The following is a 22,462-nucleotide window of genomic DNA, read 5'->3' as shown; positions in this document are numbered from 1 at the left end:
AAAAAGGGATCGATTGCAATAGCAAAGGAACAACATCGAGGAGAGAAGGGCATGGCGGGGAGAAGCGTGAAAATTAGTTCACCCTTTTCTTCTGTGTTCGGGCGTCAGAATGAAAGGATGCTTAAAGAAGAATGTGTCGACCCTGACTGCCCCATCGATATTGGAGTTCATATTAGTGCTAACTAATTTGGTCCCAAAGCATTCTTTGTCTTCCCCTCCCCCCCTTGAGCATGAAGTTGACCCATGTGCAGTTAGTTAGTTGGATAATATGCTTATTCTGTATGTATATACTTTCTTTACCTTTTGACTAATAATAAACACCAACAGTAGCACACCGGCAATAGCGCAACAACAATAACAAAGGAAAAATATATATAAGGTATAGCAATCTGATCAAATAGAAAAAAAAAAAAAACAATAAATGACAATGAATAATAAAATGATAAATAATAAATAGTAAATAGTAAATAGTAAATAGCAATGGAAACAAGACAAAGTAGGTCTCGAACGAATAGAATTGTCGATCAAAAGATGAATGAGTGAATAAGTTGGTGGGTGTAGAAAGAAAAAAAAGAAAAAAAAATTATGGCCTTTGAACCGTGTGTCATTTATATTTCGACGTTATTGGTTTTTTTTTTTTTTTTTTTTTTCCTTTGCACACGGAGCAAAATAATAATAATAAAAAAAGACGCGTTCGTGTTACTCACTCACCATGGCTGGACAACGTTACAAATGTTACTCACCATTTCCCAAAAAAAAAAAAAAAAAAAAAAAAAAAGAGATGCATTCATACATACCTCGAAATACATATACTAGGCAAGTTAAACTAAACATTAGTTCCATTATACATATGCTGATTTAACTATTAAAGTATCTCAAAAATACATTTTAGTTATTATACAAACATCGATGGTAGAATCACCTCATGTCATTCCTCTTTCACAACCAGCTCTTTCGAACCCAAAGCCTTTATTACTGTGAACCATTTCCATTCTTTGATAGGATCAGCTATAACTGATATGCGATATATACATAAAAATATAGGGAAAGAGAGAAAGAGAGAGGGAGAAAGGGAGGGGAAGTTGATATGCTCTCATGTTATGCTATTATGCGTTTGTGGGTTGTTTATTGTGTAGCATGGTCTATTGTTCCTCTCCTGCCTTTTGAGGTGAGCAATATTTTAAAAAAATAGTCATATTTCATGCTCCGGATCATTCCGAATTACAAGGAGATTTTTTTTTTTTTTTTTTTTTTTTTATTTAAAAAAAAAAAAGCATTTTGCCCAACGTGGGGTAAGTTTGAACTGCCATACCATGCCATGCCATGCCATGCCATGCCATCCAACAGCGGGCAAACAATAGCCAACACATTGTATATATAAAGGTTTATGTTATATATATATATATATACGTTTAGATAGTCATAACCATGACAAGGAACCGTCCCGTCATTTGTGCACGCAGCCATTTTTTGTTGTTGTTGTTGTTGTTGTTGCTGTTGCTGTTGTTCTCTGGTTGTGGTTTTCTGCTGGATCCTGTTGTCCATAAACAGAGTGAGCATGTCTTTGCATAAACAAATATGTTTGTAAAAAGAAATAAAATAAAATAAAATAAAATAAAAGGGTTGGATTGATTCCAGAGCATCTCCAAGAAGAAAGAAAGAAAGAAGAGTAATAATAAATGACTGACCTGAGTCATCTCCCGAAGTGACTTATACAAGTGTGTATACATCGTAAATATATACATACATGTGCTGAATATCCTTGTTTGTGTCCGTGTGCATTTTTTTTTATTTTTTTTATCTTTTTTTGAGGGTGCATACCACTCAGGGTGTATTTTGGACGAATCGACTTGCAAGCAAGCTCCCGATCATTACATGAAGATGTGCCTTGACCCTCTTCCTACTCTTCCTCTTCACTTTCACATGCTGCCATCCAGGACATCTAACAAACGCGTGTCTACGCCTTATTTTAAACAAGTCAAAATAGCTAAATTATCTGCTGATTCTAAATTTCTGACACTTTTTACTTTTCTTTTTTTTTTAATTCCCAATTGTTCATCTCTGCCTGCAGATTCTGTATGGTCTAATAAGGTAATTTGCGGGGTATCCAATCCTAGGCTCATTCAATCCATGACCTCAAAATGACATCTCCACATCAATGCTTTAATGCTTCTTTATCTTTATGGCTCCTCCGAGCCGACATCCTCTCCTTAATCTATTGACAAACAATACTCCGAGCCCGAAATATAGAATCAATGGTATATATCTTTTTTCCTTTATTTCTTGCGAGACATTAGAAATTAGTTGCAAGCTTTTTTTTTTTTTTTTTTTTTTTTTTTTTTTTTTCCTTATCATTTCTTCCCCCCCCTCCCCCCCCCTCCCCCCCTCTACTTCCTAAAAGCATAGATGGATATATATATATATATTTTTTTATCTTTAATCATCCTTTTCATCTCCCTTCTCTTCCCTCACTTTGAGACAGTGGAGATGAGACAATCGTATGAGGACTCTTGGTTTCTGTCAAGGCTTGAGTCTCAATCATCCTTGCAATATCATCCAAATCTTTCATCATCTGTGGATCTCGATACGATGTTGATGAGGTCCCAGTCATTGGCCTAACACCAGAATTGGACACTAGACTCTGTCCATGTGCTTTCCCTTCATGAGCGGCTCTTCCTTCCTTTCCATTTTCTGCCCCATCCCCAGTCATTTGTCCGGCATGTCCTGCTGGAGAGAACTTCAATGACGAGGAGGCAGCCGCGAACGAATTGGCATTGGAGGCTACATGTGATGCCGGAGCCCCGACAAGGATCGAATGCGATCCATGGACTCGTGTAGGCGTCAGTGGCTTATACAGTCCGTCCGCGTCCAGATCTCGTGCGTTAACCAACTGTGTTCTAACCCCAGGAGAGGATCTCTCTATCCAAGCTTCCTTCTCGGGCACACTCTGTGGGCCTAGGGGCTGTCGTGGAGAATTGTTGCCATCTGCATCAGGGGCCAAAATAGTACTGATGACCGGTGTATGGATTGTAGGGACTCGACTCAACGTAGAAGATACTTGACTTTGACTCGAAGGGTGTGCAGATGACAATGCTACTGAGCTTGACGATACTTTGGATGAAACGGGTCCCGAGGATTTGGAGGTAGGATATGAATATAATGACATGGGTGATGTAGGAGGATGATTGTCTTGGGAACGCAATGGTGAATCGATGTAGGATGCATTGACATTAGCAGGGTATTGATGTTGTGACATTGTGGGATGATTGAGGTGTGAAAGCGATGCTGAAGTATAAGCGGGTGATAATGAGCGCGTTGATGAGAGGCTATCTTCTGCTTGGTATAGCGCAGCTGCCAGAGCGGCATCATCTAATGTCCCTTGATTCGGTAATGGCGGGGGAGCGTATACTAGGTTCACATTATTAGGTGGGCGAGATGCGCCGTTGATTGGTGGAGGAATTACATTAGGCACAACATTCAAGGGAAAAGCGGCCCCAGCTGCCAGTGCCGTGGAGCTGGACGGAGGTGGGAGTGGATAGGCGTCTGGCCTTACAACTGTAGCAGGCATCGCACCACCACCGTAGCCATCTGTAGTATAGGCCGCATGATACATAACTGGCATCCCTGAACCTGACTGTGATACAACCTCAGGGCCAGAGCCTGTGGGTGACGGATGCTCAGAGCCTCTGCCATGCATCAGGTGATTCACGTCGCTCTGATTGTTGTGGCTGTAATGATTATGGTTTCCATGTTGCTGATTCCTCTGATCTTTTTCATATAAAGGTTGCTGAGGAAAGTTTGACCCATTTTTCTGATTGCCACGACGGAGTCGCTTTTTTCTATAAAAAAAGAGTCCCAAAGCCAATCCTACAACCAAAAGAGCCACTCCTGCACCGATTCCACCTTTTGCCCCTGTAGAGAGTCCGTCTGATTGGCCTGCATTGTCAGTACCGTTACCTTTATTATCCTCGCCTCTGTCATTTGTCACACGTGGCCAGATGCTGTTTAGAGGCGCACCTTTGTATTGTGTTGTCCATGTCCAGGTATTTGTGTCAATGACAGCCATGTAAGGTGTAACATATGTATAATTAGTGCCGTCTATACGGAAACCTGTACATCGCAAAGTAAAAAAAGTAAGGGGAGACAAATTGATGCACCATGGAGGAGCGTCAATTGTTTGTGTATTATGGGCGCATAGATTGGGCGAGAGGGAGGTTAGAGAGGCATAAAATACGATTCGTTAGTGTCATGATAGTGTCAAATAACTTGAACACTTGAACAACTTCGTGGAACCATGACCGTCAGCTCTTTGATTTGTTTGCTTTTTTTTTTTTTTTTTTTTTTTTTAGACTAGTCTATTTGCCCGTCTTCTGTCTTCGTTGTTATTACAATAAATACATTTTATGCATCCCCCCTCCCCTCTCTTCCCCAAAGTCATTTTCAGCACATCTGTTCAACTGCCAGTTTAGTATTTGCGATCAGCAAATCCCATGCACACACGTTCTATGAATTGCACTCTTAGTATAACATCTTGTGAATCCCGAAAGTCTTACCTCCGATAATGATAACCTGTCCATTAGGTCCTAACTGACAAGTATGTCCCGCTCGCGTCATGGCTGCAGGGGGTCCATTAATGGTAATAGATGTCCAAGACCAATTACCTACGTTGAGGAGCCATGCATCGCCATAGAAGGTAGTAGGGTCTCTACCGCCCTGAATGAAAACGTCTCCGTTCGCTAGTACAACTCTGCATCCTTGGTAACGAGCCGCAGGTCCGGTGGAAAGCTGTTGGGTTTGCAATGATAGAGTTTCACGACTGGCTCCTCCCGAGACTAGATATCCAACATTGAGTGGTGTGCAGGCGGAGGCGTAGCCCTGAGTGTCCATTCTTACGCAGCCTGCCATCACAAGTATCTTGCGTTGTGTCGGAAGATAGAGCACATAGGGTTCGTAAAGTGTTGGGATCGTTGCCTGATTAAAAGATAGGGTCCATTTCATCTCACTGGGACCTTTATTATTTGTATCCAAAACACTGAGTTCACGTAAGAAGACATCGCGGTTGAAACCGCCATAAATATAGACCAAGCCTGTGTGGCGATCGAGTGCCATGCCGACGTTGCTGCGTTTGTAACCAGTCATGGTGCTCATGCCTGGAAGTGTAGGGGTGATGGTCCATTTAGCATGGGCGACATCATAGATATATGAGAGTGGGCCATCAATGTCTCTGTTTCCGCCTAGAATAAGTTGTTCTCCATTCATACTAGGTGTTGCCTCAACCATTGTGTAAGTGAGATACCCAGGAAGGGTGACCCATGGCGGGGATGTGGTGTCGAAGTTCTGGGTAAGATCGATGCGTAGGAATTGGGAGGTGCCAGCGTTGGTCACAGCGAATTTGATGACGCCCCCATAGAGGTAAAGAGATCCATCAGATAGGATAGCAGAAGCTGCGTAGGATATGGGTTTATAGTTCGAGGCGTTCTGAGCAGCTATTTCATGGCTAAAGATGAGCAGCAACAGGAGGCGAGCGAGGCTCAGGAGAGATATGCCGTGGATGACCATGGCCCTGAATAAGAAAGTGCTGAAATGTCGTCGTAGACAGACAGACAAACAGACAGAGAGATAGAGAGAGGAGAGGGAGAGAAAGAGAGACAAATCTATTATAGTGATGGAAGAGCAAGTCTATGTTGTGTGAACGGTCAGGGTAAGGGTTAGAGAGAGATTATGTGTGTGTGAGTGTGAGTGTGAGTGTGAGTGTGAGTGTGAGTGTGAGTGTGAGTGTGAGTGTGAGTGTGAGTGTGAGTGTGAGTGTGAGTGTGAGTGTGTGTGCTTTTTGTTTGTAATTGTTGCAGGACAGTGCGTGTGAGAGTGCTCCTGAGAAAAAAAAAAAAAAAAAAAAAAGAATTGGGTGGCAGGCAATATGAGAAGAGAGAGGTGATGATGTAGATAGGAGAAAATAAATAAATGAAAGGACAAAGTAAAAAAGTAGATTGTGCAAAGGGAGGGGGAGGGGGAGGAAGGAAAGATGAACCGATTAAATGAATTAGATGAATTAGATGAATGATGAGAGGATGAATCTCGGTTTTCCTGAAAGAATCGATTGAGGTGTTCCTTGAAGAGCAGAAAAAGAAGAAAGAAACTGTCTTTTTTTTGCCATCTCTTCTTGAATGAACCTGAAAAAAAAAAAAAAAATCGACTAAAGAGAAAATGCTGTCATCCATAACTGTATGGTTTATATTATACATTTTGTTTATTTCGTTCAAATATAACTTTTTTTTTTATTCATGAAAAATGAGCCCCTACAAAAGGTACATGTACACTGGGTAAGGTGCCAAGAGCAAAACAACCAATGACTGAGCCTAGACACTCTCCATCCAGTTTATTCATCTTTACCTTTTGTGCATGTGTTCATGAGTTTTATGAACCCGTTCATCTTTTCATCTTTCTGCGCTGTGCCCCGCCCTCTCTCTCTCTCTTTTTTTTTTTTTTTATTTTTTTTTATTTTATTTTATTTCCTATTTCTTTCTTCTTTTTTTTTTATTCTCAATCACCCTTTATCTCTTTACGCCCAAAACAAACAAAAGATCGATAAAAAAAAAAAAGAAACGTTGAAAACAAACCGATCACAAGCAAATGCTTAAATTAACTGCAGTAACGAAAAATCTTTATTCCTTGTTCTTGACTTTTTAAGTTGATAAGCATTTCCACAACATGGTTCAACTCCTCCCCCTTTATTTTACTTCTTTAATTCTTCAAGACGTCTTGCTCGTTTTATGAATCCTCATTATGGATCTACAGGAACCAAAATATAAATATGTATATATAAAAAGACTAATCATTCAATTTATTTATTAATTCTAATACAATCAATCCCAAACATCCTGCTGCGCGATGCTGTAATAAAAATACACATCCAAGCTTTTTCTTTATTTGTAGCTTCTTTTGTCTCTCTCCCTGCTGTGCTCTACCCCAAACAGACGCCCACATCCCGTCTCAATAATTAAAAAAAAAAATTATTAAATCAAGCAGAATTAAAATAAAAAAAAAGCTTCTGTAAGTTATACTATTATATTATATTCTACAAGTTCAAGAACCCATTCATAACATCATCTTCATCCTCTTCCTGCATCTCTAAGCTTCCCAGACCACCATCTCCATCACCGCCTGAACCATGATCATCGTGACCAAGTAGCCGTCCTTGGTTTCCTTGCTGTTGATGGTCATCATGACTACTATACTCCTGGTTACCATAAGAATGGCCCTCCATAGTCGTATCCATCTCTAGCCCTGTCATACCCATACTGCCCATCCCTATCAGATCATCCTCTCTATCATCTCCATCATTCGCTAAAAATGAATCGCTCTCATCCGGAAGCGATGTCATGGGCAAATCGTTGGACGTACCCTGATTATTTTGCCCATGGTTTGTCATCACATTGTTGTTCAGCATTGGCATCGTAGCTGTGTTTGAGGATGGGGATTGATACTGATGATGATGTTGCTGCTGCTGCTGCTGCTGCTGCTGCTGCTGCTGCTGCTGCTGCTGCTGCTGCTGCTGCTGCTGCTGCTGTGCTTGTTGTGGTGTAGTGGGTGTCTGTGGCGTCTGCGGTGTCTGCGCTTGCTGAGCTTGCGTATGGAGCAAGAACGGCGATCCTAACTGAGCATGTGACTGAACTGGCGTTGATCGAGAAGCTGCTGTACTGATCGCTGGCGATCCTTGCCGACTTTGGGTCCCTCCATTGGATGTCGCTTGACCTCCTCCTTGGTCCGCCGTTCCTGCAGGACTCTGTCCATGATTCAGTGCCCTATGTAATCCGTTGAGATTTGCTCCAGTAGACGGAGGACTGAACAAAGAAGGATTGGACTGCCCAGGACTCATCATGGGACTATTCTGCCTGCTATGCCTCTGTTGCTGTTGCTGTTGCTGCTGCTGCTGCTGCTGCTGCTGCATCAGCTGTTGTGTCTGCCATTGTTGCTGTTGTTGTTGTTGTTGTTGTTGTTGTTGTTGTTGTTGTTGATGTTGTTGGAGTTGCTGCTGAAGTTGGCTGGGGTGATAATGCTGCTGTTGCATCATGTGCAATTGTAGTTGGCTCAGCTGCTGTTGTTGATGAGGCCCAAGTTGCATCTGAACACCATGTGGGCCTAGCATTCGTCTTCCCGAAAGCGGCATTCCTCCTTGCATCCCCTGTACACCCTGCATCGGCACCCCCATTGACATTGTCTGCCCCATCGGGTTTGTTCCCAACATCAACGGCTGGCTCATTGGTTGGCTAATGGACATATTAGGCTGAGCGTTCGACTGTACCCCACCTAAAGGATATCCCTGCTGAGGTACCATCTGTGGGCGCTGCTGTTGAATCATCATAGGCCCTGACATCGTCATCCCAGGATGCATAGTCTGCATAGACTGCATGGGTCCCAAAAGCCCCGGTCTTGACTGTGTTGTTGTCATAGAGTTCGATACTGCTACAGCTTGGAAAGGGGATGGGCTGGCGGCTCTAAGTGGTGAACCAGGCAAAGCAGCAGTACGTGAAATATTTGAATCCTGCTGTTGACCTTGTTGCTGACCTTGTTGCTGAAGCGACTGCAATACTGCTTGCTGAGGTAACAACGGTGACGGTGCTGATCCAGGTGTCTTTGGTGGTAACGATTGGTGCCTGACAAGAGGGGAGCTGGTCTTGCTACCCGTAATGGACGCAGACCTGATGCCAGGAATATGGGGCGGATGAGTAGAATGTGGTGTGCCAGGGACATGAATAGGGGATGCCATTGAGGCAACAGAAGTATCAATAGACAATGATGCAGAAGAGGGTTGTGTAGGAAAATTTGCAACGGCTGGACTGTTCGGTAAACTGCCAGCTACAATCCGGTTAGTCTGTACAGCAGATAGATCGTTTTTATGGCCAGTGACGGTGGGTGTGGCCGGCGCTGATATTGTCTCTGAGTTCTTGTTTTTGGCTGACCCCACATCATTTAGAGCTGATACACTTGACAGTTTAATGCCTTTGGTATCAGACAACGCTTCCACAGTTGGTGATACCATGTTATTCGTTGCACCGTCTGATGGCTGTGGAGTAGATGTAGTACTGCCTTGGAGAGAATTATTACCATGTACTGCTGCAGAGTTTACCACTTGTGGTGCGGTTTGGCCCGTTGGTTGATGTTCTATTACAGCGTGAGGTGTCTGTAATGTACTTCCATGGGACTGTGTAGGGCCTAAAGGCTCTGGTGTGACAATTGCAGGGCTATTGAGAGCCACTGAAGCTGCCGGAACGCCTGGAGTAGACATTTGATGAGAAGATTGTGTAATATGCAGAGATGAAGGTAGAGCATGATTCACTTCCGATCCTGCCTGCTGTTCCTGTGAGATTGCTTGTAGCAGAGGTCGCTGCATAGGAATGTTAATATTCTGCCCATTAACAGCTAACATTCCATGCGTCACAGGCGATGCCAGATTAGCTATGGAAGTAGTTGCGGAGATAGGTGTATCTAGTATCTTAGGCGTCGAAGAATGAGATGGTGATGCAGGGGTTACCGTCGATGTTACTGCAGTGTTGGTGCTAGCTGTATTGATGGATAGAGATGTAGGCACTGTGGAGGCTGTGCTATTAGGCGCCTCAAATTTCTGTCCAGGTGAGGTCTTGTCTTCAGTTACTTCAGGCTCGACTAATGCTAATCTCTTCTGTACGGCAGCAAATGCTACAGCAACCCTTGGGAGCAGCGTCATCGCTTTTACAGCTGAGGGGAAGCGGGCAGGGGGAAGTGGCGAGAGATCAGGTTTTGGTGGTGCAGTTTTCATCATCTAGAGTCCCCCATAGTAAACGAGGACAGTGAGTCAGATGCTGTATGGGCCATAGAAAAGAAACGAAATTTGGCCTGATAATGGGCATAGCCATACTCTACTTACCGATCCTCCTTTTGTAACTCCCGACCAGGTGGCCAGATACGACAGTGTTGCTTGAAGCCGAGCTTGATACCTATTTGGTTATGTAATAAGAAAAGGGTTAATCACTGCAGCACAAGATTGAATCTAGGTAAATCAACCTGGAAAAACACTTTAACTTACAATAAAAAATCTGGGTCCATTGTTAGATGATGTGTTTGGTAGTCAACGCAAACGCCTATCAATGCTTTATTCAGCTCCAGTAGCTTATTTCCAAAGAATTTATTTAATAGAGAAGAGGAATGTAAGTTATCGAGAAGTCTGCTTCTATTGCCAAAACCTCTCTCGTCCCCTTCGATACTTACTGCCTGCACTACTTGTTCGTCGATATCCAACTCGACAGGTGTGGAAGGATCGACAGCCAAGGTAGAAGGCGCGTTAGATGGCGCTTGCTGGATCTCTGTTGAAAGGACACCAGATACATTATTGAGCATTGATTTAACTGAATGCGCTTGCGGATGGTGTGATTGTGGAGCATATTGTGGGTGCTGTGGCTGAGGTTGAGGCTGAGACTGTGGCTGAGACTGTGGTTGTGGTTGAGGCTGTGGTTGGAGCTGTGGTTGAGGTTGTGGAGGTTGAGGTTGAGGTTGAGGTTGAGGTTGAGGTTCATAGTGCTGCTGCTGCTGCTGTTGTTGTTGTTGTTGTTGTTGTTGTTTTTGCAATAACTGTTGTTGTTGATGTATTTGAGTCATGATGTGTCCTTGCTGTATTTGTAGTTGCTGTTGTTGTTGCAACTGCTGCTGCTGGAGTTGTTGTTGCTGCTGTTGAAATTGCATTTGTGCCATCTGTTGCTGTTGAGGAGACATATTCTTCAAAGACGCCCTTTGTTGCATCAGTAGCTGCAATTGTTGCTGTTGCTGTTGAAAGTGCTTTTGCTGCAGTTGATTAATCAAGAGCTGTGTGTGATGCAACTGCTGCTGCAATTGTCGGAGCATATTTAACGCCATCATGCCATTACCTTGAGGCAATTGACTCCCAGGCTGTGATACATGAGGTACTTGGGTATGTGCGAGAGGCTGAGTCTGGTTTGATATTTGGGGCTGTTGTAGAGATTGCATCTGTTGTTGTTGTAGCTGTTGTTGTTGTAGCTGTTGTTGCCTGAGCTTCTTTTGAATCCGTGCGCTAGGTATGGCTGCTGCCGGTGGTTGTAAGCCTTGTGTAAGCGGATTAAATGTTGGTGATGTAACATCAATCCCTCCAGTCCACCCTCCCGGATTTGTAACAGCTGTCATCGCAGAAGTTGTCGAGCTAGCCGCCACAGTCAAGGGAGAGTTTATAACAGATACTGGTAGAGATGGTGTTGAAGAGGGAGCAGAGGCGATTGTGAATGGTGTCGAGGTCGGAGTGGCAATGCTTGAGGTGGCACCCACAGCGCTCGCAGGTGTACCAATCACAGACGGCAATGTACTGACAGCTGTAGTGCCTGCACTTACACTCGCTATACTTGATGGTGTGCCGTCACCTATTGACGTGAGCATAGTCGGTGCTCCTTCCATGGCGACCTTCGCTCCTGTTGACATCGCAGTCCCTGCAGCGGATCCAGAAGGAATTGAATTTTGATTCTGCTGAAACATTTGCTGTAACTTCTCCTTTCTTGCATTGATATCCAGAGTCCCTTCCCCAATCATTCCAGCATTGAGATTGTTCTTATTTAGTTGTGCCTGTAGAGCTGCTTGTTGTGCTGCCCAGATATCCTTTTTAGTCATTGGCGGTGGGGGTTGCGGATTGTAACCCGTGCCTACAAGATTCAGTCCTGCCACCTGTTGAGGATTGGTTAACCCTGACATAGTATTGGGTGCGCCTCCAATACTTGGTTGTCCAGATTGGGGCTGACGATGTTGTAAAGCTTGATAAAGCTGATTCTGTGTTTGAAAGGGTTGAGATGCAAAGTTATTCATTAAGCCAGGTCCTGGAGACTGTGCGAATCCAAGTGGTTGATGGGCTTGTTGATGAAAAAGGTGTTGTTGTTGCTGCTGCTGCTGTTGCTGTTGCTGCTGTTGCTGTTGCTGTTGTTGCTGCTGCTGCTGCTGCTGTTGCTGTTGTTGCTGCATCTGCATCTGCATCTGCATTTGCATTTGCATTTGCATTTGCATTTGTGCTGGCATTGATATTTGCTGCTGCTGCTGTTGAGGCATCGTCTGCATCGGAAGCTGTTGCTGGAACTGTGGCATGGCCTGGAAGTTATATGAGTAGGCTTGATCAGCCGAACTCAGAGGGTTTGTCTGCATGGTATATTGTCAATTCCAGGAATGAATAGCGGTTGCTCTGGAATCAACCCTTCCTTCCTCTCTGTTCCGATGTTATTTCGTCTTAGACTACAGAGCACTGGCAGCGAGGACTAAACAATGGGTCTCTTTTAATGACCTTTCCGAATTCAAGTAAGCAGCAGAGATTGTTCGGATGACGAAAACTCTGTGACCAAGCTGAGAACTGAACTGAGTGGTATGCAAAGCACTGTAGGTAGGTTAGGCGAAGGATGGATGTCTTTTGTCCTGGTAGGTATTATTAACAGGTGAGATTTCCTTAAGTCAAGGTGGTGAGGGGATGTTCCTGAAGCGATATTTTTATAAAGTAAAATGGGTTGTCGCAAAAGAAGGACGCGTCCAAAAGTGATATAAAAAAAAATTAAGTAACCTATTCTAATGACGTGCCTAAAAGTGCATGTACACCAGATCCACGTTAAGTAGTTGTAGGATAACGAGGTTGAATGAAAGAAAGGAAGCGCTTTATGATGGAAAATGTAAGTGACATGTCGCCAACGACAAAATGAACACATTCATTTCAAAGAATGTGGCTTGGATTTTCTTTTTTCCAAATAGCCAACGGACAAATGGCAAAAGACCCCATTCTGATAAATAGCAAATATATCAAAGTTCATTTGTATGCCTAAAAGTAATATAAAAGGACTATGGATGTCTAGATATATATATTTAAGTAGAAACAGTACGGTGCTATACGGGAAGCTAGGCCTGTCCACTCAAATAGGATCTAGAAACAGGTTATGACAAAAAGAAAGGAGAACAAGAGTAGATGGCACATCGCTTTATCTAATTTTGCTTCTTCTCAAAGCGCTGTGGCTGTTGCACGCTGAGGTTCCATGTGACGCCAATGAAGACAATGGGGATCACGATTACTACGATCAGCAATCCCATGAAAATGCCTTGCGAAAAAAATGTGTAGTTGTGGAAGATACCGCTCTGTTTTTGGGACGCTGGATCTCCTGGCAACTGACGCGCACTCAAACGGTGCTTAATGGGGAACTCTTTAGTCTGGCTTGACGAATAAAGAACCAGAAAGTTATCCTGAAATTTATTGCGAATTTGGCTGATGATCTTGTCAAGGCTTTTATCTACAACCATTGGAATGAAACATCAGTATATCATAGCTTGAAGTAAAAATTTACCAGGACTGTTGCTACATACCATTTTCGACCACGGAACCCGAGTCAAGCCTCTTGTAAATGACGGAAGGGCCTTCGAGAGTATTGACGGTATCTGTTGATAGTAGGCAACGTATATATTTTCAATGATATGCTCTGATGTTGCGATCCCGAAAATGATTACAAATTGCGTATTGTTAGATAAATCATCGTACCATCAGCTTCATTGGCGTTAACAAACGATGTTTGACATTTCTGCGATAGACTCTCCGCAAGCTTTTCAAGATCCATTGCGCCATCAATGAACGGAATCTGGACTGAACTTGGGGCCTCCTGAACTTGGTTCTAAAGACAAAAAAAAAAAAAAAAAAAAAAAAAAAGAATCAGTAATGTATACGTTCTGTAAAAAAGAGTAATACGCCATTATCTCTACTTATCCCGTGTGATGCTATATTCTGTGGTACCTTTAACCTGTCCCGTCCTCGTCCCAAATCAGAAGAATGAAGCTATCAAATTGAGCCATATATAAAAACAGCAGACACATTGTTGAATGGTGAGATACTGATGCCTTACACTTTGGCCTATATGTCATGTACTGCTCGCGCCAATGCCTGTTGCATTCTCCATTGTGCCCTTACCCCGGGCTCATCAACGACTAGAATCACTTTGTGGGAACAATCAACAAGGTCATGCACGCCTCTTTGAAGATCCTGAACAGAGATGACTTGGGTATTCAAATCCTTGGTAACAGTAAACCTACGATACGAAAATATTTGCCATATCCTGTCAGTGGCCTAAATTATACGTTCTGCGTTCGTCAAGTCGTTGGTTTTTTAATGGGTAAGGGTGACATTACTCTTGTGGTGACCAAGCTAGGAACGGGCTGGTCTTCTCCACAGCTGATACTTCATAGACTGAGGCCAATAAAAGAGATAAGAAGAAGGCAGTACGCATGCTGGCGGTTGAGTTATGGTAAAATTGATGAGCGAATCAATCAGTATTAGCCAGTAAATGAAGACAGGTAAATGAAAAGGAAGAGAAGATTGAACTTGTGAATGAGTTGGTCTGGCAGCAAAAGTATATTTTAGTGTCGTTGGCTTGGGGTTCGTGACCCTTTTAAAAGGGGGTCAGTTGTAGATGGGTACAAATTTAGCTCAAATCGATTGAGTCCAGCACAAACAATCTTGGCTGAATTACATCAGCAGAAAGAGGTGCAACACGTAAATGCTTATTATATACAGGTCCGGTCATAGTGGTAGCTCGCTTGCATGCGGACGTGGTCGATTCCATCCAAGATATCCCCCACTAGCTGGGGGATATCGAGGTCGTTGTTTGTTGAGAAGGTAGCCACAGACTACGTTGTGTCCCCCATGACGTCGCGGTGCTTGTATGTTTTGCAAGTCCTGCAATATAACCTGTGCATCCCCACTTGACCGACCAAACTGGACCTTGCTTGGAAGTATAATATTCATTGATACCAACGACTATGTAATCTAGACTTCAAACCTTTACAGTATCATTTTATAAAAAAAACCGTTTGGTGCAATTTAATCTAAATGTATTGATGTATTTAAAAAGGGCCAACACAGTGTTTACCTTTGCATGACATACAAAAGCAGTGTCCCATGGAGGGAAGACAGCTTCATGCTAAGGGATAATTGACCGAGTCCTACTCCAATAACTACCTCGTTGGCAACATCTCGCCTTTCTCTAATAGTTCCGATTGATTTGAGCAGACAGTAGGTGATTTAAACTCCGTGTCACGAGCTTTCTTAGCATCCCATTGACCATATTTTTCGCCTCCATCGTAGAACTCGCAAAGTGCCTCCTTTGCTTTCTTAAACTCCTTATAGTATCTATCGATATTGCAGCCATCTCCTCGGGCTGCTGGTAGGCTAGCCCCAGTATCGCGGATTGATTTTGTGTGGAAGGAGCGGTGTCCTTTCTATATTCTAGCCAACGTCGAAACTTGAGTATAGGCTGGTATACTGTCTTTTGCTTCACTGACAGGTTGTGGAAGACTGGTCGTCTCCCTTGTCATCCTTACTTTTGTCAACTACAGGAAGTAGTACGCTGGCTCCAATAACACGAGCTTGTCCAAGGTCGAGCAGTAGAATTTTGACATCTAGTGATTCACATCAAAGCTTGGTATATAACATCATCCTTAGACTTGACGACATTCCGAATCTCCGTCAAATATCGATTGACACCACTAAGGACGGAAGTTAAGTGATTGGGCAATTTATTCTCAGGCAACCTCTTGTACCAGACACACACACTGTAATCCCTTAAGTTTGTAGGCCGACAATTGAACGCGGAGCCCATCTGTTCGAATAAAACCTGTTAAGACATACTCAGATCCGCGGTATCCCTTAGGATCAAAGTTAGCTCGGCGAATGTCTATGATTGGTGAACATCATCTAGGGACATCATTCTGATCTTGTCTTTTAGCTCTCGTGGCCCCCTTGCCGGCAGTGATCGGTCTTCCATCAGTCGAAATGAATGTAGTCACGATGGATCCTATAGGTTGCAAATTACTGAACGCGTTCTGCATATCGTTCAGGCTATATAGTTCTGAACTGTCAATTCGAGTCTTGAACTCTATTTTCAGTCTCTCGTTCTTCCAGAAGATATTGATTAGTTCACCTTTCGTAAAAGATACAAAAGGCAACTGCATTTTTGGTAGAGAAGCTATCTTTCGATTGTTTTTATTCAGCTTGTCCAAATTCACAAAGCTTCCAATTACAAGAAGAGCAGACTTTACGTCGATGTCACAATCCGCTGGAAAGGCCCCTTTGTTCTTCAAACGTTTAAGCTATTGGCTATTCGTTAGGTAACCTTATTAACAAGAAACAGAAATAGAAATAAAAAAAAGAACATGTGTCTCGATAGATTACCTTTTTGTGAATTTCCCAGCTACTTTCCCTGTACATGTGCGCTTGACTTCAACTGAGAGTAATGACGCTACTGGACACTAAGCAAACGACACTCTCTTTTGATGCTTGCGGTCGTACGAACTGCTTGTTGGAGCCAAGCTAAGGCCTCGTTCACCAACTCTTCATCCTCCAAAGCCCCCTTCATATTAGCCAAAAGGGCCCTAATATTTAGGGTCGCAATGGGATGTTGCTACCGTACGGCGCAGGCGAGGCCGAACTTGTTCATATTTTTCGGATCTTTCCGCTCGGCTTTTGCTCTTATAGTGACATGCTTCTTTTTCTTAACTGAAAGAGTGCTAGTGGCGACATCAGGACTCTCTGGGGCGACCTTCTATGCCTCCAGCGAGTACTATTGCATCGTCGTCGGGGCATCGTATTCTATTTTAGATGTAGTTATACCAAGAAGTCCTAAGTCTGAGGTCTAGGAAAGCCTTGGGGCTCGGGACTCAGGCCGGAAGGTGTAGACTGCTCCGCCAAAGATCGGTCAAAACTATTCAAAGACGAGAGGCCACGATCCCACGAGACAAAGTCACCCTAATGACCGTTAATGGTAGATCGCTTAGGTCTCTCCGAGCCGTCTCGTTGTTCGTGCAAGGCTCTGTTCGAGACGGACGAAACGTAGACTGCGCAGGGAGATGGCAGAACACCGTGGGGTTGTCAAATTGGCAATATTTCGTCCCAACTGCTACCGCCAGGATGTCCTTAGTATAGGTGGTGAAGTCTTTTGAAAATATATTCAATCATCTTATCTTCCCTATTGTTGTCCTTGAGAACAAAGCTCCGATAAACTTGATTGGAGTATCCTTTTCACGTCACATATCCTGAGTGGCGTTTTTTCCTCTCGGCAAAAGCACCAAATCGCAACTCTTTAACCTCAACGGCGTCCAGCTCAGGGTTGTCAACAAGCTTCTCTTACAGTCTCCCTATATCAGGCTCCTAGGCTGTTTCTGACAATAGTAAAATTAGGTGGTCGAAGGCCATGCCAAATTTATTTTATTTTATTTATTTTATGTTTTGTAATTAAACTGTACATACTGGTGAACTTGATGGACTTGAAGGTCAGGTTCAGGATTCGTTTTTGTGGAGGAAGGAAGGAAATAAATGAGATGAATGGGACAAAATTGCAATAGGCCATGATATAGATCCAGTAAAATTCGAGAAAAAGTACAAGGATGGCATGATTTCATTGGATGGAATGAAAGCGGCACGACCCATGGACTTTCCTTAGAAGAAAGCCTTTTTTTTTTTTTTTTTTTTTTGTTGTAGAAATCTAAAAAAGAACCAGTTGACGAAGTTGACGAAGAAAAAATAAAACCACAGACAAGACAAAACTTAAATACAGATAAAATACAGTGGGGAGCAATGTGATGCAAGGACGACGACCATACTACCCCCCCCCCTCCCTCGGACCGTAGAACGGGCAAATTTGCCCATTTAGCTTTCATCAACTCACGGGCAGGATACTCTTGATTATGTCGCGCTTGTCAGCTTCTGACGTATTCTTGGTCACGCACATTCCATGGAAACCTTTTTTCCTGGAGCGTTTGATGTATGCCTCAGTATTTTCAGCGCAATGTGTGCTCGATATCCAGATACGCTTGCCATCCCACAACAAGTCTAACACTTTAAGCTTTAACAATTCTTCTGTCTCGTACATTATTGCACAGACCTTTCACAAGCTACATATATCATTGGTGAGGTCGGTATCATCAAGGCAAACCACCCTGGATACACCCTTGATGAACTCCCGTAGAACTTGATTGTTTACATCGTGCATGTCGTCCATTATTATGCTGGTCATTTATTCGCAGAGCGGACTGAACTCATCAAGGATCAAGATGACATTCTCTCCATAGAACTTCATGTCAAGCCTTTGCATTGACTCAGCTTGGACCACAACTTTGTCGCATGCAATCTTGCCCTTGTTGTCCTGGTAGTCAGTAAACCCGAGGGTGCACTGTAAGCATGTTGACCAATGCTCGTCTACATGTGGCTGTAACAAATTTGAACAAAAGTATATACTTATTGAGAATCCACTTTGATCAATGTGAATAAATGTTACGCTTCATTCTGATACAAAATCAATTTCATTTATTATCTGGAGTTTTTTTTTTTTTTTTTTTTTTTTTTTCTATTAGAGTGTTGTTACAAAAAAAAAAACAGTAATCTACAAAAATCATTAAGGGAAATGAGAAGGAGAAAGAAGGAGAGAGAGAGAGAGAGAGAGAGAGACGGATGTGTAATGGTTCCTTTATCCCACTACCTCCACATTCCACTCGGCGCATTCGCGCTCACGAGTATATACGACCTTGTATCCTGTACGGTACGCAATGCCGCTAGCCCGCTCTACCAAGAGGATATCAAGCTCGGCCTTGGCATTGCCATGGTTGTCATGTGCTGCACGGACCTCGCATGCATATGGGAGCTCAGCTTCAAGACCCATTGGTCCTCTCACCATCTTTCGAGGCTTTTTGTTCTTCAATGCTGGGTCCATGGAGGCTGGCAGATGGCTACCACCATAGTAACGTCCATTCGCAGCATTGATCAATGGTTGTGAGCCATTAGGGGCTGTGTCCTTGGAAGATGTCTTGGTAGCGATCTTGGGCAGCTGATCCTCCATCGTTCTAGAATCTGAGGTTGCCTCTTTACGAACATCACCAGTCTCGTTATCACTGCTGATATCGCTCTCATCTTCTTCATCATCACCACCGTCAGCAGAGGCATCGATCCCTCCATTTTCAGCATAAAGCCGATTCTGTTCTTCCCCATCGATCACATCCCTCAGCTCTCTGCGGCGCATGCGGATAGGACCATGTTGTGCCAACCACAACTGGACTGGCCCTTCCTCATCTTTCATGGGCTGACGAATGTCCTCGCAACGCTTGTACACATACTCGGATAATGTCAATCGACGCTCATATGGGTCATCCTGCTGTTTCTGAAGATGAGCCTCTTCCTCAGCTGTGATCTTCTCAAACACATTCTTAACCGGCATGGTCATTGTGTTGGCCTGAGGGTTGTATCGAGGACAAGACAAGACTGTAGGGACCTTGGAAGGATCCACATCTGTATCCACAGATGCAGGGATAGGACCAAAGTAGGTGTAGTCGAATTTAGCTACAATAATTAGCAATATTTAAAAAGAAAAAAAGAGTGTTAGTTCAGAAACTCTAGAGACGAATCATAAAAAAAGGTTCAATAAACAAATGATACAAATATAATATATATATATATACATACCAATACCGGCAATAGTCCAGCAGACAAAGTCATCAACGGCAACACTGTCCTGGCTCCTGGCAACACGACGAGGCATACTGTTGTTCTGGCCGTTAAACTCTGCCTCATCCTCGTTCATCATCTCATCCTCCTCATCCTCCTGGGCATCCGTCATATCCATGATGGAGGCCTTCTTGGACGAAGTACGATACTCGAGCAAAGGGCTACGGTCCATGGCCGCCTGAAGTGGGATCTTGCCCTCGATCTTGGGGGAGCCGATCGAGGAGGCACTCAAGTAATAGGCCCGGCCATCCTCATGATGAACGCGGTCAGGATGCTCAAGTACAATCTTCTGCATCTGACTCACAGGACCTGAGCCCGAGCGCGAGACCTTGCCGTTCTCCACCTTGCGGATGATCAAACGATCGGTCATAATGCCTGTCAAATCATTGATCAACACGATCTCTGAACCATACAAAACAGGCTCCGAGTTTGAGAAGACATAGACGGGCTCTTGCTGTTGCAGCTGTTGTGGGTGACGGAATTGGAATGACGCGTTCTCAGGTGAGGACATGGCCATGTTAGAAGAGTCGCCATGGCTCTGGGCGGACAAAGATCTCATCGTGTTGGTGGCCCCAGATGGAGAAGCCATGGGTGCCTGGCCTGAAGAATCACCCTTCATGCGAATGGGCACAAACTTGGTGGAATGTGTTGGGGCTCTGAAGACACCCATGCTAGCAGGAACAGGCTTGACTGAGGGAGCTGGTGGGGGCTTGACCATTTTGATCGTGAATGAAGACCAAGAACCAATCTTGGCGCAGATGGCATTGTTATCGACCGCCATGTATTTTGTGCGGACTGTCTGAGCATTGATACGGTTCAACAATGAGACACTCATGCCGTTCAGGATGAAGCACGAAGCATTGCCAGCCTTGGCAGTCTTCTTTGAGGGCTTGGAGATGATGGGGATCGGGTTGGAGTCCATGATGGCCGTAGGCATGGTTGAGTGTTTGTTCAAGTAAACCTGCAGACCCAGCTTGAATAGCTTTGAGCTGTCTGAGCCAGTACCTGTAACATGAAGGTTACGGAACGAGCACTTGAGATTATCATCGAGTGAGCAATCTTGCTCCATCAGGTTTTCGCCTTGAGGACCAGTGACCTTCTCATGAATGACCGACATGGTCACATGGGGCTGTTCTGCACGGATCTGTTTCGCATTCACACCCGCAGAGACATGAACCATGGGGGGTGGGCAAAGGTAACGCTTCTCAATGCCATACGACTTTTGAGCGATGGCACCATGCCAGCAACGAATAGTTGTCATCTGATAGCGCTGCATCTTCGTCTTGGGATGATTCCTCTTGGTAAAGGCAGTGCCATCCGAAACAGAGGCGATCTTTTGGACTGGTCGCGATGTCATTTGGCTTCGACGTGACAACAAATGCAACTCTTGAGAAGATCCATCGTTGAGCTCCATACCAGACTCGGGGCCTTGGGCCTTGGGGACGTTGCTTCGGACACTCTGACGAACAGGAGAATGCTCACGATCCCACTTGCGTTTGGCTTGCGTAGCAGGGGGGGTGGGTGCTCGCTGGGGCTGAGACATGTGCGCATGATAGTATGGTGGCTGCTCCTTGGGCTCAATCTTGACATAGGCTTGACGATCTGGCCTCTTGGAAGCAGCACGGGGTGAAATTGAAGGCTGTTGTGGCTGATGCTGTTGTTGTTGTTGTTGTTGTTGCTGCAGGGAGTCAAAGTTGTAGATTGAGACAGGGGCAGGAGCAATTGAACGGGGCTGAGTGGATTTGATCTTTGCAGGGATAGGTTGCTGGTGTTGATAACCATGGCCATGGCCATGGCCATTTTGTTGGTGTTGATGTGAATACTGGTGAGATCTGTTGTAGGATAGAGGCTTTTCAGCAGGTGAGTGCATAGGGGAGTGCTGTTGGTACTGTGCACGATGATGAGAAGAGTCAGTATGCGAGGGGCTTGAGCGCCCATTCGAGGTCGTGTCTGAGGGACTGTAGGAATGGGATGCATTATGTGCAGGTCGTTGTTCAGGCAAGGCGGTGTAAAGCGAAGGCAGACGATGGTCATCATACTGTGGCTGTTGCTGTTGCTGCATTTGACGTTGTTGTGCCTGTCGGGCCTCAAAACGATCAAGCGCGACACCAATGGATGGTCCATCACCATGGTTACCAGTGGTGTTACTGGGAGCCACATGACGTGCCGAGGAGTAATAGCCGGTTCTATCCTCACGATCTTGGCTTGTTACATTGCGGAAATAACGCATGTGGCGACCAGGAAGATCTTTACGGTAGAAGGGTTCCTCAGGTGCCAATATTGGTGGCAAATGGTGTTTATTGACGTCATCGCCATAACTCCGACGAGGCTCAGAATGGGGGGAAAGACGCGGTGAAGGAGGATTGTGCTTAAGATAACCATAGGTTGGATCGCGGCGGTACTGGTCATGGTATTGCTGCTGGTCATGAGTATTGGAGTGGTGATCGGTCGTCAACAGATGATCATTGTGGTCTCTGTTAGTGTTGCGTACTCTGCCCTCATATCCTTCGCTATGTCTAACAGAAGGCTGAGGATAGGAAGAATGATGGTGTGGATATGCCTCTGGAAAAGGTTGGTAAGCACGGCGTTCTTCATTGCTGTAGTCACTGTTGCTATGACCACGGCTGTGGTTGTGATTGTGGTGGTGGTGGTCATAATGTGAAGGTGGAGTTTGTGGTCGAGGATATTCTCGCTGTTGAGGTGACTGATAGTGCTGTGACATGTGTGAGGGATGAGCAGATTGGTGATGGTCATGGGTCTGTTCGTACTGGTGGTGTCGCTGTCGGTGGTGATGGTGGGGTTGGCGTGATGGTGAGGATCCACTAGGGTGTGTTGGAGGAGAGCGGTGAGAGTATTCGTGAGAATGTTGTGAGTGGTGAGGATGATGAGGGTACGAGGAAGAAGAAGAGGAAGAAGGTGATGATG

The 22,462-nt window shown here is 44.4% G+C and overlaps 4 protein-coding genes across 4 annotated transcripts; all 4 read right to left on the bottom strand.

Moving 5' to 3' along the window:
• Positions 1-4,362: 4,362 nt before the first annotated feature.
• BCR41DRAFT_74389 (hypothetical protein) lies at positions 4,363-5,894 on the bottom strand. Its single transcript, XM_022031007.1, has one exon. It carries the CDS (start codon positions 5,557-5,559, stop codon positions 4,519-4,521), a length of 1,041 nt encoding a protein of 346 aa, XP_021886148.1. The 5' UTR covers positions 5,560-5,894; the 3' UTR covers positions 4,363-4,518.
• A 1,181-nt stretch (positions 5,895-7,075) lies between these two features.
• Positions 7,076-12,658, bottom strand: BCR41DRAFT_383271 (hypothetical protein; the record flags this gene model as incomplete). Its single annotated transcript, XM_022027445.1, has 5 exons — positions 10,246-12,658; positions 10,064-10,146; positions 9,905-9,974; positions 8,303-9,799; positions 7,076-7,402 (listed from the first exon to the last, which is right to left on the bottom strand). Exons 1-5 carry the CDS (start codon positions 12,166-12,168, stop codon positions 7,076-7,078), a joined length of 3,900 nt encoding a protein of 1,299 aa, XP_021886147.1. The 5' UTR covers positions 12,169-12,658.
• A 154-nt stretch (positions 12,659-12,812) lies between these two features.
• On the bottom strand, positions 12,813-14,412 carry BCR41DRAFT_345367 (hypothetical protein). The gene is made up of 6 exons (XM_022022697.1): positions 14,176-14,412; positions 13,958-14,075; positions 13,784-13,825; positions 13,535-13,664; positions 13,363-13,434; positions 12,813-13,289 (listed from the first exon to the last, which is right to left on the bottom strand). The coding sequence occupies exons 1-6, from the start codon at positions 14,271-14,273 to the stop codon at positions 12,988-12,990; spliced, it is 762 nt and encodes a 253-aa protein (XP_021886146.1). The 5' UTR covers positions 14,274-14,412; the 3' UTR covers positions 12,813-12,987.
• A 5,069-nt stretch (positions 14,413-19,481) lies between these two features.
• BCR41DRAFT_293744 (beta-trefoil DNA-binding domain-containing protein) lies at positions 19,482-20,801 on the bottom strand (the record flags this gene model as incomplete). The annotated part of the gene is made up of 3 exons (XM_022020391.1): positions 19,482-19,625; positions 19,800-19,958; positions 20,229-20,801. Coding segments are annotated over 3 exons (876 nt in total), but the record flags the coding sequence as incomplete, so codon positions are not given.
• Between the last annotated feature and the right edge of the window lie 1,661 nt (positions 20,802-22,462).

This window comes from Lobosporangium transversale (genome assembly GCF_002105155.1).
Source record: "Lobosporangium transversale strain NRRL 3116 chromosome Unknown BCR41scaffold_2, whole genome shotgun sequence".
Classification (NCBI taxonomy): Eukaryota; Fungi; Mortierellomycota; class Mortierellomycetes; order Mortierellales; family Mortierellaceae; genus Lobosporangium; species Lobosporangium transversale.
Note: the sequence above shows the minus strand (reverse complement) of the source record. Positions and strands in the feature narration are given on the sequence as shown.

Excerpts from the sequence above, each read along its gene's own strand:
- BCR41DRAFT_74389 (XM_022031007.1), bottom strand. The coding sequence starts at position 5,559 with ATGGTCATCCACGGCATATCTCTCCTGAGCCTCGCTCGCCTCCTGTTG.
- BCR41DRAFT_345367 (XM_022022697.1), bottom strand. The coding sequence starts at position 14,273 with ATGCGTACTGCCTTCTTCTTATCTCTTTTATTGGCCTCAGTCTATGAA. Across the intron at positions 13,435-13,534 it reads TAACGCCAATGAAGCTGATG|ATACCGTCAATACTCTCGAA; the intron begins GTACGATGATTT and ends TACTATCAACAG. Across the intron at positions 13,290-13,362 it reads GGGTTCCGTGGTCGAAAATG|ATAAAAGCCTTGACAAGATC; the intron begins GTATGTAGCAAC and ends CAATGGTTGTAG.